Source organism: Ranitomeya variabilis, chromosome 8 (assembly GCF_051348905.1).
Source record: "Ranitomeya variabilis isolate aRanVar5 chromosome 8, aRanVar5.hap1, whole genome shotgun sequence".
Classification (NCBI taxonomy): Eukaryota; Metazoa; Chordata; class Amphibia; order Anura; family Dendrobatidae; genus Ranitomeya; species Ranitomeya variabilis.
Window position 1 is genome coordinate 45,160,104 of NC_135239.1, and position 15,852 is coordinate 45,175,955.

The 15,852-nt window shown below is 44.4% G+C and overlaps 1 protein-coding gene across 1 annotated transcript in view; it reads right to left on the reverse strand.

Moving 5' to 3' along the window:
- QSOX1 (quiescin sulfhydryl oxidase 1) overlaps positions 1–15,761 on the reverse strand; it is a 52,586-nt gene extending 36,825 nt beyond the window's left edge. The window contains exon 1 of the mRNA XM_077278050.1: positions 15,422–15,761. Within this exon, the coding sequence (XP_077134165.1) occupies positions 15,422–15,665 (244 nt within the window). The 5' untranslated portion in view covers positions 15,666–15,761. The remainder of the gene's footprint in view (positions 1–15,421) is intronic.
- Between the last annotated feature and the right edge of the window lie 91 nt (positions 15,762–15,852).

Here is a 15,852-nt window from a genome sequence, read left to right on the forward strand (position 1 = left end):
ATAGGTGCCCCCCGAAAAGTAAAATGAATAGATGAAAGTGTTTCCAGAGTTGGAATATTAATGCCATCCTTAAAGGGATTGTCCAGGCTTAAGCTATGTGACTGCAGACTTGTGAATCCTCACATCGTGCACATTGCTCACTGTGAGGATTCTCCGGCACTGAGAGCAGCAAGACCACAAGTATGTGATTTACATCTATGCAGTGACATGCCAACTAGCTACGCACTGCCTCACTCAATGCAAGTGTACTGACATTAGTCGGATTATAGGCGGTAGTATACAAATTGCATACTTGTGGTCACATGACTGTCCGCTCCTGGCGCCAAAAAATTCTCACAGCAAGCAGTGCGCAGGATGTGAGGATTCACAAGTCTGCAGTCACCTAGAGTGGCTGCAGACTTGTAGCTTAACACCGGACAACCCCTTTAAGGATAGGTTCAATATTAAAGGGTACTTGCCACCAGTTGTGGTTATTAAACCATTGCCAGGAGGCTACAAAGTTCATAACGTCATCAAATATGGACATTTTCCTCTTTTAAAACTGCTGTTTTTAGTAAGATGGAGAAATTGAAATTCTATTACCGCCCTGTGGCTCTCTACGTAGTCATCTGGGCGGAGCTGCAGCGGTGACTAGTCCCGGTCTGCTCACTGTAAGCACATCTACTCCTGCGCAGGACATGAAGCCAGTCCTAGCTCAGCTTAGAGAGGCGTCAAACAGCTCCCGTTGCAGCACGTGACTAGTGAAAGTGACACATGGTGGTTTTAGAACTTCATTTTTTTTTATTTTTTTTTATTTGCACACATGGTCATCTACAAAAGTATTTATGAGCTCATTAGCATGCTGCTCGCGATATAATAGCCACAATGACAGGTTCCCTTTAAACCTGGGAGAAAGGAGAGATTAGGCAGCTCTGTTGTTCTCAGCACAGACCAAAAATAAGTGACATAGCAAACAAACCTCCTAGGGAAGAGATAACATTGCAAGCTGTTCTGCAAAAACAAGTAGAAGAGGAGGAAATGTTTCCGTACATTCTGTATCACAGGCCGGCAGGGGATGATACATATATACAGCAGCAGATGCGAGTTGTGCCATTATATAACTATATGGAGAAGGGGCCAGAAAATGAAACTCTGTTCTCTTTCATCTAAGTCTTTGGAAGGATTGTAATAGACACACTATGAATAGTAAACAGTGTTTGGGCCATTGTGCGCTTTGTTTGAGCCCTACACATAGATCCCTACAGACTGTCATCCACATTGGAGGATCAGCAGGTACATGTTTAGTTTGAAGGGGAATCTGCAAAATATTTACTTAAAGCTAAACCACAGAAAAAATAGTGCAATAGTCCGATTGTAGAAAAAAAATCACAGGAAAGTTTATTCAATATAAATATTTGGACAAAGAACATAGACAGAAATGGGTAAAACGTGGCGACACACAGCATGGAGCACTGGGAGTAGGGCAGCGATCCCCTAAGTATGAAATAGGTGCATGGTGCAAAATGAATCACATAGATTTAATCCATGGGGGGGTTCCATATCAGTGGCAATTAGACACAGAGGAAAGATTTTTCCGAAACGCGCGTCGGGGTGGGCAGGAGACGGTGCGATTCCCCTTACATCATTGGTATGTTTTAATTTAGGTCTTTATGTAGTATGCTAAGGTAACTTTCTCCATGTGTTCCTAATATATTATATGTCTAATTGCCACTGATATGGAACCCTGTTATGACCCCAATGGCGAGGGTCTCAGAGGAACGTGGAAGTCTGCAGAATACAAAAATCCAGCTCATAGGGCTGTGGTAACTGGGTTGACCATATATCTACTCCTAACGCCAACACTAGAAGTAGCCGGGGATCATTCCTACGTTGATTCTAGATGACACGCGCCAGCCGGAGAATCTAGCTACCCCTAGTAGAGGAAAACAAAGACCTTTCTTGCCTCCAGAGAAGGGGACCCCAAAGCTGGATAGAAGCCCCCCACAAATAATGACGGTTAGGTAAGAGGAAATGACAAACACAGAAATGAACCAGGTTTAGCACAGAGAGGCCCGCTTACTGATAGCAGAATAAAGAAAGGTAACTTATATGGTCAACAAAAACCCTATCAAAATCCACACTGGAAATTCAAGAACCCCCGAACCGTCTAACGGTCCGGGGGGAGAACACCAGCCCCCTAGAGCTTCCAGCAAAGGTCAGGATATAGATTTGGAACAAGCTGGACAAAAATACAAAACCAAAACAAATAGCAAAAAGCAAAAGGCAGACTTAGCTGATATAACTGGAACCAGGATCAGTAGACAAGAGCACAGCAGACTAGCTCTGATAACTACGTTGCCAGGCATTGAACTGAAGGTCCAGGGAGCTTATATAGCAACACCCCTAACTAACGACCCAGGTGCGGATAAAAGGAATGACAGAAAAACCAGAGTCAAAAAACTAGTAACCACTAGAGGGAGCAAAAAGCAAATTCACAACAGTACCCCCCCCTTAGTGAGGGGTCACCGAACCCTCACCACGACCACCAGGGCGATCAGGATGAGCGGCATGAAAGGCACGAACTAAATCGGCCGCATGAACATCAGAGGCGACCACCCAGGAATTATCCTCCTGACCATAGCCCTTCCACTTGACCAGGTACTGAAGCCTCCGCCTGGAGAGGCGAGAATCCAAGATCTTCTCCACCACGTACTCCAACTCGCCCTCAACCAACACCGGAGCAGGAGGCTCAGCAGAAGGAACTACAGGCACAATGTACCGCCGCAACAAGGACCTATGAAATACATTGTGAATAGCAAACGACACAGGAAGATCCAGACGAAAAGATACAGGATTAAGGATTTCCAATATCTTGTAAGGCCCAATAAAACGAGGTTTAAATTTGGGAGAGGAGACCTTCATAGGAACAAAGCGGGAAGAAAGCCATACCAAATCCCCAACGCGTAGTCGGGGACCCACACCGCGGCGGCGGTTGGCAAAGCGCTGAGCCTTCTCCTGTGACAACTTCAAGTTGTCCACCACATGATTCCAGATCCGCTGCAACCTATCCACCACAGAATCCACCCCAGGACAGTCAGAAGGCTCCACATGACCCGAAGAAAAGCGAGGATGGAAACCAGAGTTGCAGAAAAAAGGCGAAACCAAGGTGGCGGAACTAGCCCGATTATTAAGGGCAAACTCAGCCAACGGCAAGAATGTCACCCAATCGTCCTGATCAGCAGAGACAAAACACCTCAAATAAGCCTCCAAAGTCTGATTGGTTCGCTCCGTCTGTCCATTAGTCTGAGGATGGAAAGCAGACGAAAACGACAAATCAATGCCCATCCTACTACAAAAGGATCGCCAGAACCTGGAAACGAACTGGGATCCTCTGTCTGACACAATATTCTCAGGGATGCCGTGCAAACGAACCACGTTCTGGAAAAACACAGGAACCATATCGGAAGAGGAAGGCAGCTTAGGCAAAGGAACCAAATGGACCATCTTGGAGAAGCGATCACATATCACCCAGATAACGGACATGCCCTGAGATAGCGGAAGATCAGAAATGAAATCCATGGAGATATGTGTCCAAGGTCTCTTCGGGACAGGCAAGGGCAAGAGCAAACCGCTGGCACGAGAACAGCAAGGCTTAGCTCGAGCACAAGTCCCACAGGACTGCACAAATGACCGCACATCCCTTGACAAGGAAGGCCACCAAAAGGACCTGGCCACCAGATCTCTGGTGCCAAAAATTCCCGGGTGACCTGCCAACACCGAGGAATGAACCTCGGAAATGACTCTGCTGGTCCACTTATCCGGGACAAACAGTCTGTCAGGTGGACAAGACTCAGGCCTATCAGCCTGAAATCTCTGCAACACACGTCGCAGATCCGGAGAAATAGCTGACAAGATAACTCCATCTTTAAGAATACCAACAGGATCAGCGACTCCAGGAGCATCAGGCACAAAGCTCCTAGAAAGAGCATCGGCCTTCACATTCTTTGAACCTGGTAAATACGAGACAACAAAATCAAAGCGGGAGAAAAACAATGACCAGCGGGCCTGTCTCGGATTAAGGCGTTTAGCAGACTCGAGATACATCAGATTTTTGTGATCAGTCAAGACCACCACACGATGCTTAGCACCCTCGAGCCAATGACGCCACTCCTCAAATGCCCATTTCATGGCCAACAACTCCCGATTGCCCACATCATAATTTCGCTCGGCAGGCGAAAACTTCCTAGAGAAAAAGGCACAAGGTTTCATAACAGAGCAACCAGGGCCTCTCTGCGACAAAACGGCCCCTGCCCCAATCTCCGAAGCATCCACCTCAACCTGAAAGGGAAGTGAGACGTCAGGCTGGCACAAAACAGGCGCCGAAGTAAACCGGCGTTTCAACTCCTGGAAAGCCTCCACGGCAGCAGGAGCCCAGTTAGCTACATCGGAGCCCTTCTTGGTCATATCCGTCAAAGGTTTCACAATGCTAGAAAAATTAGCGATAAAACGACGGTAGAAGTTAGCAAAGCCCAAGAACTTCTGAAGACTCTTAACTGACGAGGGCTGAGTCCAATCAAGAATAGCTCGGACCTTGACTGGGTCCATCTCCACAGCAGAAGGGGAAAAAATGAACCCCAAAAAGGGAACCTTCTGTACACCAAAGAGACACTTTGAGCCCTTGACAAACAAAGAATTTTCACGCAAAATTTTAAAGACCAACCTGACCTGCTCCACATGCGAATCCCAATCATCAGAAAAAACCAAAATATCATCCAGATAAACAATCAAAAATTTATCCAGATACTTCCGGAAAATGTCATGCATAAAGGACTGAAAAACTGAAGGCGCATTGGAGAGCCCAAAAGGCATCACCAAGTACTCAAAATGACCTTCGGGCGTATTGAATGCGGTTTTCCATTCATCACCTTGCTTAATGCGCACAAGGTTGTACGCACCACGAAGGTCTATCTTGGTGAACCACTTGGCACCCTTAATCCGGGCAAACAAGTCAGACAACAGCGGTAAAGGATACTGAAATTTGACAGTGATCTTATTTAAAAGCCGATAATCAATACAAGGTCTCAAAGATCCGTCCTTTTTTGCCACAAAAAAGAATCCCGCACCAAGAGGGGAAGAAGACGGACGAATATGTCCTTTCTCCAGAGACTCCTTGATATATGAACGCATAGCGGTATGTTCAGGTACCGACAGATTAAACAGTCTTCCCTTAGGAAATTTACTGCCTGGGATCAAATCTATAGCACAGTCACAGTCCCTATGAGGAGGCAGTGCACTGGACTCAGACTCACTGAAGACATCCTGATAATCAGACAAATACTCCGGAACTTCCGAAGGCGTAGAAGAAGCAATAGACACAGGCAGGGAATCCCCATGAATACCACGACAGCCCCAACTTGAGACTGACATAGCCTTCCAGTCCAGGACTGGATTATGGGTCTGTAACCATGGCAGCCCTAAAACAACCAAATCATGCATTTTATGTAAAACCAGGAAACGTATCACCTCGCGGTGTTCAGGAGTCATGCACATGGTAACCTGTGTCCAATACTGCGGTTTATTTGCTGCCAATGGTGTAGCATCAATACCCCTAAGAGGAATAGGATTTTCTAATGGTTCAAGAGTAAAACCACAGCGCTTAGCAAATGAGAGATCCATGAGACTCAGGGCAGCACCTGAATCTACAAACGCCATGACAGGATAAGATGACAGTGAGCAAATCAAAGTTACAGACAGAATAAATTTAGGTTGCAAATTACCAACGGTGACAGGACTAACAACCTTAGCTATACGTTTAGAGCATGCTGAGATAACATGTGTAGAATCACCACAGTAGTAGCACAAGCCATTCCGGCGTCTATGAATTTTCCGCTCATTTCTAGTCAGGATTCTATCACATTGCATTAAATCAGGTGTCTGTTCAGACAACACCATGAGGGAATTTGCGGTTTTTCTATCATATTGCACCGAATTAGGTGTCTGTTCAGACAACACCATGAGGGAATTTGCGGTTTTGCGCTCCCGCAACCGCCGGTCAATTTGAATAGCCAGTGCCATAGTATCATTCAGACCTGTGGGAATGGGAAAACCCACCATAACATTCTTAATGGCTTCAGAAAGGCCATTTCTAAAATTAGCGGCCAGTGCACACTCGTTCCAATGTGTCAGCACGGACCATTTCCGAAATTTTTGGCAATACACTTCAGCCTCGTCCTGCCCCTGAGACATAGCCAGCAAGGCCTTTTCTGCCTGAATCTCAAGATTGGGTTCCTCATAAAGTAAACCAAGCGCCAGAAAAAACGCATCAAGATCAGCCAATGCCGGATCTCCTGGCGCCAACGAAAAAGCCCAATCCTGAGGGTCGCCCCGTAAGAACGAAATAACAATTTTTACTTGCTGAGCAGAATCTCCAGATGAACAGGGTCTCAGGGACAAAAACAATTTACAATTATTCACGAAATTCCTAAACTTAAACCTGTCTCCGGAAAACAGTTCAGGAATCGGTATTTTAGGTTCTGACCTAGGATTTCTGATAACATAGTCTTGAATGCCCTGCACACGAGTAGCCAGCTGGTCCACACTTGTAATCAAGGTCTGGACATTCATGTCTGCAGCAAGCATAGCCACTCTGAGGTAAAGGGGAAGAAGAAAAAAAAAAAAAAAAAAACTCAGAATCTTCTTTCTTATAATCCCTCTTCTGCAATGCATTAAACATTTAATACGGGCCTGGCAAACTGTTATGACCCCAATGGCGAGGGTCTCAGAGGAACGTGGAAGTCTGCAGAATACAAAAATCCAGCTCATAGGGCAGTGGTAACTGGGTTGACCATATATCTACTCCTAACGCCAACACTAGAAGTAGCCGGGGATCATTCCTACGTTGATTCTAGATGACACGCGCCAGCCGGAGAATCTAGCTACCCCTAGTAGAGGAAAACAAAGACCTTTCTTGCCTCCAGAGAAGGGGACCCCAAAGCTGGATAGAAGCCCCCCACAAATAATGACGGTTAGGTAAGAGGAAATGACAAACACAGAAATGAACCAGGTTTAGCACAGAGAGGCCCGCTTACTGATAGCAGAATAAAGAAAGGTAACTTATATGGTCAACAAAAACCCTATCAAAATCCACACTGGAAATTCAAGAACCCCCGAACCGTCTAACGGTCCGGGGGGAGAACACCAGCCCCCTAGAGCTTCCAGCAAAGGTCAGGATATAGATTTGGAACAAGCTGGACAAAAATACAAAACCAAAACAAATAGCAAAAAGCAAAAGGCAGACTTAGCTGATATAACTGGAACCAGGATCAGTAGACAAGAGCACAGCAGACTAGCTCTGATAACTACGTTGCCAGGCATTGAACTGAAGGTCCAGGGAGCTTATATAGCAACACCCCTAACTAACGACCCAGGTGCGGATAAAAGGAATGACAGAAAAACCAGAGTCAAAAAACTAGTAACCACTAGAGGGAGCAAAAAGCAAATTCACAACAGAACCCCTCATGGATTAAATCTATGTGATTCATTTTGCACCATGCACCTATTTCATACTTAGGGGATCGCTGCCCTACTCCCAGTGCTCCATGCTGTGTGTCGCCACGTTTTACCCATTTCTATGTTCTTTGTCCAAATATTTACAGTATATATGAATAAACTTTTCTGTGATTTTTTCTACAATCGGACTATTGCACTATTTGTTCTGTGGTTTAGCTTTATGCAAGCACTAGTGTGTCCCACACTGTTCCATCTACAGGCTTATTATATTTATATGGGATGTTTTTTTCCTATGATAACATGATCAAACGGTTTTATAATTGCCTGTTGTGTTTTCCTTGTCTTTATGGAAATATTTACTTGTACCCTTCACCATAGCTCTGATACAAGCTGGCTCCAGGACATTTTGGTCCACATAAATGATCATCAGTAGATCAGTAATAGCCATTACATCAGTACGGGTCGCACTGCCGGTATCCCCCATTCTTTTTTGATACTGGGCAGGAGGATTTCAATGGAGCAGCTGATTGCACATAAGTCCTGTCTTGCTGTTCTGACGAGGATAGACGAGAGAAGTGAATTCTACTCCTCGTGGGCGTGTTCTACTCCTCGTGGGCGTGTTCTTACAGCCAGAGCAAAACGTGAGGCAAGAGTGCCTTATTCTGGTGATTAGCAGAGGTTCCAGCAGTGAGATCCACATTGATCTAACATTTATTATCTTTTCCGTAGAATAGGTAATAATTTATGATTGGAATCCCTTTTTAATCACCCGGGACAATTTCAGCATGAGTTGGGTAGTTCTATACAGACACTTTATGTGGGTTGAACAGAAAACTTTCAGGCGTTACAGAAAATAGACAGGTAGCGATTATTATTAAAATTATTAAAAAAATAAAATAATTTCAACTACACTAAATTTCCAAATGAAACTTGTCTTGCAATAATATCCCATCACCAATCCCTCCAGAGTGTTTTTCAAAGGATTTTTTGTTTTCTGAAGCCGTTTTGAAGAGTTTGCTTTTGTGGAGTTATTTGGACAGTGCCTATTTTGGAGCAGATTCCATCAGCATCCACTTGAAAGAATTGACATACACTTTATTTTTTTCCACCAAGCATTTTTAAAAATGTTTAAGACTGAACATATTGAACAGCAAAGGGGTTTTACAACAGAAATGAATAGGAAGAGTCTTTCAAGTGTTCTTTCAGTTGTTTATTTTTTTTAGAACAGACTCACTCCAAAGAACTCCATTAAAAAAAACTGTGCACATATCCCAACAGTGACGTTTTGTATTCTAAAACGTATTAAAATGATACTTTGATATCTGCGATTTGATGTCTCATTACACGGGAATCCAAATTTTTCCTATGTAAATGAGATGTTAAGATCTATGGGCCGGACATAGATCTACCTGAGCATCTGCCTCCAGAAATTATTTTAAATGACCAGTGTGAGACATGTAGATCAGAAAATTAGACTGTCACTCATTAAATGTCTCACTGGTCATTTAAAATAATCAATCTCTGGTGGCAGATTCTCAGCGAGATCTATGTCTGGTCCGTAGATCTTAACAGCTCATTTACATATTGAGAAAAATGTGGATTTCTCTGGAATCACTTTATTCAACTTTCTATTCACTTGCCTGCCCATATAGACGGCTTAGGAGGCTGATCCTACTGACAGATTACCTTTAAGACTTTCCGCAGTGCTTCCCATGCTTCTGGAGTGATCATTTCGGCAAAGTACGGTAGCAGGACACCAATCTGACACATGGAGGAAACACCAGCATGGCAGAGGGCATTATGGTGACTATATGTAGGGTCGTTTTAATTGAAATTTACATTTTAAAAATTGGATAACCCCTTAAATAGGTCAATAATTTAGGCAATAGAAAAGGATATTTGGGAGTCGGACAACTCATCTGTTGTCCGTTTTGACACTTTTTAACAACAGAAAATATAGCAGTTTGTGTTAGTTATAATGTAGCACATCACAAAGAAAAACAACGACCAAGAACTGAAAAACAAGATGTACAGCGACAGGCAGAAAAGTTTCCAGGAGGTTGTCACAGCCCAATGACGGTAAATGAGAGAATGTCAATGACAGCAGCTAGCGTAAGACACCGAGTAATTAGAAATAGTTAGAAGATGATATATCAAAACTAAAGCAAATTACAAGTAATTGCCCACAGCAGTCACACAGGTTACTGGAATATGATTGTCTAGCATTGTATCGGACACGTTTCCTTTGCAACAATTCTAATGTATCGCTTCCAACTTGTTTGTAAATATTATGTACTTGTAATGCAAATGCTCAATGTTGGTCCTGGCTGGAAATACATAGAGAAACTGCTGACCAGCGGATAGGAAGGCTCTAATGAGATGTGCCCAGAGGATAGACACATGTGTGATAGCTGTGGGTGCCGGCAGGATCTGCTCCCATCTTGAGAATTGGAGTTTCCCAACCCTTCATCTTGACTTGAGATACCACTGGGACTTGAATCTGGCAGACTTTCATGGCATAAATGTCCAAAATGAGAAAATCTCCTATGATGCCTACTCTCACCCAGAGAGAATAAAAAAAAGACATGCGTCTGTGCCAAGACAGCTATGTCACTTTTTTTTTTTTATTGTTAATTCTTCTTTCAGAAAGAAACCTGATGAATTGCGTAACACAAGAAAAACTTTGTGGATTGTTTTTTAGCTCTGGGTTTGCAAATAAGGCATTTTGTTCTTCTATGGGGCCATTCAATTTTACATGATGAGATTGCCCTAAAGAGCTGTAAGGGTATGTTCACACCATGTAAATATTTGTGACAAAAAAAAGAGGCAGTGTCACAGACAGAACCACCATCATTAATAATTGTAACATTGGTCAGACGTTTAGTGATAATTATGTCTGTTACGCCTTCCTAAATTACTCAGAGCATTTTATGGCATTGCGTCAGGTATGCTACATACCAGGATGGAGGAATGATGGCTACAAAGGGCCAGTAGTGGACCGGGGGGGATGAAGAAAACTGGGAGAACGGAGGGGAACTCTATGCCCGGGTATAACAACCGATCTACTCCAGTGAGCACATATCGATCTGGGAATCTGGTAGTGGACGCAGGCCGTCTATTGAACGCAGGTGAATCCGCTTGTGTTCTCTGAACCTTGCGGATTCATTGCGTCCAATACATTGCTCGGATGAAATTTCTCTTGTGGAGATGAGTGAGCATCTCTGCTAAAGAAATTATCATGCTGCAGTCTGGAAAGAGGCGCTGCATGTCCGTCTCCGCTGGACACATAGTGGACATGGGATTTCTTAAAATTCCATCCACTAGCTGTAACATCTGGCAGCTGCAGGTTGGATTCTGCACAAGTTACACAGCGTCCAATCGGCAGCATTTACTAATCGTCTGCACATCCCCAGTGCAAGGACAGTATACGGGCCCTTTATAGTACAATATCTCTTCATAACGCACAGTTCCACCTGATCTGTAGGTGCCGCCCTCATCTCAGGGACCTTGTGCCGCTGTATCGGCTGCACCTTTATATGTTCACCCCTACAGGCATCACATCGTATATTATATATATTTCACAGTTTTGCATCTGTGACCGGGTGCCGCATATATCTCCCATTCTAGTGTGGCCACTATACGTTTCATTACCTATCCATATACGGGCACCGCACATTATATATCACACACCTATATGGGGGCGCCGTACATTATATATCACACCTATATGGGGGCGCCGTACATTATATATCTCACACCTACAGTTAGGTCCATATATATTTGGACAGAGACAACATTTTTCTCATTTTGGTTATAGACATTACCACAATTTAATTTTAAACAAAACAATTCAGATGCAGTTGAAGTTCAGACTTTTAGCTTTCATTTGAGGGTATCCATATTAAAATTGGATGAAGATTTTAGGAGTTTCAGCTCCTTAACCTGTGCCACCCTGTTTTTTAAAGGGACCAAAAGTAATTGGACAATTGACTCCAAGGCTATTTCATGGACAGGTGTGGGCAATCCCTTCATTATGTCATTCTCAACTAAGCAGATAAAAGGCCTGGAGTTGATTTGAGGTGTGGTGCTTGCATTAGGAAGGTTTTCCTATGAAGTAAACATGCGGTCAAAAGTGCTCTCCATGAAGGTGAAACAAGCCATCCTTAAGCTGTGAAAACAGAGAAAAAACCCATCCGAGAAATTGCTACAATATTAGGAGTGGCAAAATGTACAGTTTGGTACATCCTGAGAAGGAAAGAAAGCACTGGTGATCTCATCAATGCAAAAAGACCTGAGCGCCCACAGAAGACAACAGTGGTGGATGATCGCAGAATAATCTCCATGGTGAAGAGAAACCTCTTCACAACAGCCAACCAAGTGACCAACACTCTCCAGGAGGTCGGCGTATCAATATCCAAATCTATCATAAAGAGAAGACTGCATGAAAGTAAATACAGAGGGTTCACTGCACAGTGCAAGCCACTCATAAGTGTCAAGAATAAAAAGGGTAGACTGGACTTTGCTAAAAAACATCTAAAAAAGCCAGCACAGTTCAGGAAGAACATTCTTTGGACAGATGAAACCAAGATCAACCTCTACCAGAATGATGGAAAGAGAAAAGTATGGCGAAGGCTTGGTGCAGCTCATGATCCAAAGCATATCACATCATCTGTAAAACTCAGCGGAGGCAGTATGATGGCTTGGGCATGCATGGCTGCCAGTGGCACTGGGTCACTAGTGTTTATTGATTATGTGACACAGGACAGAAGCAGCCAAATGAATTCTGAGGTATTCAGAGACATACTGTGTGCTCAGATCCAGCCAAATGCAGCCAAACTGATTGGTCGTCGTTTCATACTACAGATGGACAATGACCCAAAACATAAAGCCAAAGCAACCCAGGAGTCTATTAAAGCAAAGAAGTGGAATATTCTTGAATGGCCAAGTCAGTCACCTGATCTCAACCCAATTGAGCATGCATTTCACTTGTTAAAGACTAAACCTCAGACAGAAAGGCCCACAAACAAACAGCAACTGAAAACCACCGCAGTGAAGGCCTGGCAGAGCATCAAAAAGGAGGAAACACAGCGTCTGGTGATGTCCATGAGTTCAAGACTTCAGGCAGTCATTGCCAACAAAGGGTTTTCAACCAAGTACTAGAAATGAACATTTTATTTAAAATTATTGAATCTGTCCAATTACTTTTGATCCCTTTAAAAACAGGGTGGCACTTGTTAAAGAGCTGAAACTCCTAAACCCTTCATCCAATTTTAATGTGGATTCCCTCAAATGAAAGCTGAAAGTCTGAACTTCAACTGCATCTGAATTGTTTTGTTTAAAATTCATTGTGGTAATGTCTATAACCAAAATGAGAAAAATGTTGTCTCTGTCCAAATATATATGGACCTAACTGTATATGGGGGCGCCGTACATTATATATCACACACCTATATGGGGGCGCTGTACATTATATATCTCACACCTATATGGGAGCGCCGTACATTATATATCACACACCTATATGGGGGCGCTGTACATTATATATCTCACACCTATATGGGGGCGCCGTACATTATATATCACACACCTATATGGGGGCGCCGTACATTATATATCACACCTATATGGGGGCGCCGTACATTATATATCTCACACCTATATGGGGGCGCCGTACATTATATATCTCACACCTATATGGGGGCGCCGTACATTATATATCTCACACCTATATGGAGGCGCTGTACATTATATATCTCACACCTATATGGGGGCGCTGTACATTATATATCACACACCTATATGGGGGCACCGTACATTATATATCTCACACCTATATGGGGGCACCGTACATTATATATCTCACACCTATATGGGGGCGCTGTACATTATATATCACACACCTATATGGAGGCGCTGTACATTATATATCTCACACCTATATGGAGGCGCTGTACATTATATATCTCACACCTATATGGGGGCATCACACATTATATATCACACACCTATATGGGGGCGCTGTACATTATATATCACACACCTATATGGGGGCATCACACATTATATATCTCACACCTATATGGGGGCGCCGTACATTATATATCTCACACCTATATGGGGGCGCAGTACATTATATATCTCACACCTATATGGGGGCGCTGTACATTATATATCTCACACCTATATGGGGGCGCTGTACATTATATATCTCACACCTATATGGGGGCGCTGTACATTATATATCTCACACCTATATGGGAGCGCCGTACATTATATATCACACACCTATATGGGGGCGCTGTACATTATATATCACACACCTATATGGGGGCATCACACATTATATATCACACACCTATATGGGGGCGCTGTACATTATATATCACACACCTATATGGGGGCATCACACATTATATATCTCACACCTATATGGGGGCGCCGTACATTATATATCTCACACCTATATGGGGGCGCCGTACATTATATATCTCACACCTATATGGGGGCGCTGTACATTATATATCTCACACCTATATGGGGGCGCTGTACATTATATATCTCACACCTATATGGGGGCGCTGTACATTATATATCTCACACCTATATGGGAGCGCCGTACATTATATATCACACACCTATATGGGGGCATCACACATTATATATCACACACCTATATGGGGGCGCCGTACATTATATATCTCCCACCTATATGGGGGCGCAGTACATTATATATCTCCCACCTATATGGGGGCGCAGTAGATTATATATCTCCCACCTATATGGGGGCGCTGTACATTATATATCACACACCGATATGGGGGCATCACACATTATATATCACACACCTATATGGGGGCATCACACATTATATATCACACACCTATATGGGGGCGCTGTACATTATATATCACACACCTATATGGGGGCATCACACATTATATATCACACACCTATATGGGGGCATCACACATTATATATCACACACCTATATGGGGGCGCCGTACATTATATATCTCCCACCTATATGGGGGCGCAGTACATTATATATCTCCCACCTATATGGGGGCGCAGTACATTATATATCTCCCACCTATATGGGGGCGCCGTACATTATATATCTCCCACCTATATGGGGGCGCAGTACATTATATATCTCCCACCTATATGGGGGCGCAGTAGATTATATATCTCCCACCTATACCGGGGCGCTGTACATTATATATCACACCTATATGGGGGCGCTGTACATTATATATCTCCCACCTATATGGGGGCGCTGTACATTATATATCTCACACCTATATGGGGGCGCTGTACATTATATATCTCACACCTATACCGGGGCGCTGTACATTATATATCTCACACCTATACCGGGGCGCTGTACATTATATATCTCCCACCTATATGGGGGCGCTGTACATTATATATCTCCCACCTATATGGGAGCGCTGTACATTATATATCTCCCACCTATACCGGGGCGCTGTACATTATATATCTCCCACCTATACCGGGGTGCTGTACATTATATATCTCCCACCTATACCGGGGCGCTGTACATTATATATCTCCCACCTATACCGGGGTGCTGTACATTATATATCTCCCACCTGTACCGGGGCGCTGTACATTATATATCTCCCACCTGTACCGGGGCGCTGTACATTATATATCTCCCACCTATACCGGGGCGCTGTACATTATATATCTCCCACCTATACCGGGGCGCTGTACATTATATATCTCCCACCTATATGGGAGCGCTGTACATTATATATCTCCCACCTATACCGGGGCGCTGTACATTATATATCTCCCACCTATATGGGGGCGCTGTACATTATATATCTCCCACCTATATGGGGGCGCTGTACATTATATATCTCCCACCTGTACCGGGGCGCAGTACATTATCACCCTTATGTCTCACCCTTGACATCGTGCGCCAGGATCATCCAGTCGGGTCTGAAGTTCTGGCAGTGCCCGCACCAACTGGCGAAGAACTGGGCGACCCAGCTGCTGGAGGAGTTCAGCAGGAGACCCCGGGCCCCCTTCTCCAGTGACACCAGCGGGTCGTCCTCGTCGTACAGGTGCGCCCGCCCCGGCACCAGCAGCGCGGAGAGCAGCAGCAGCCGCCACAGTCCGGGGACACTCAGCACCGCGGGCGGCATCATCAGTGCGGAGAGCCGGAGAGCACAGGAGCGACATCCCGGGGAAGGAGGAGAGAGCAGCGGCGTCCACCGTGAGGGGGCGGGGTCTCACCTTGCCACGCCCAGAAGGCGGGAAACCCCTGTGACTGAGAGGACGGCGCTCAGTGAGGGGACCGCTCCCTCCGTGTGCGGAGCTCGTTGTGCTGCTGCC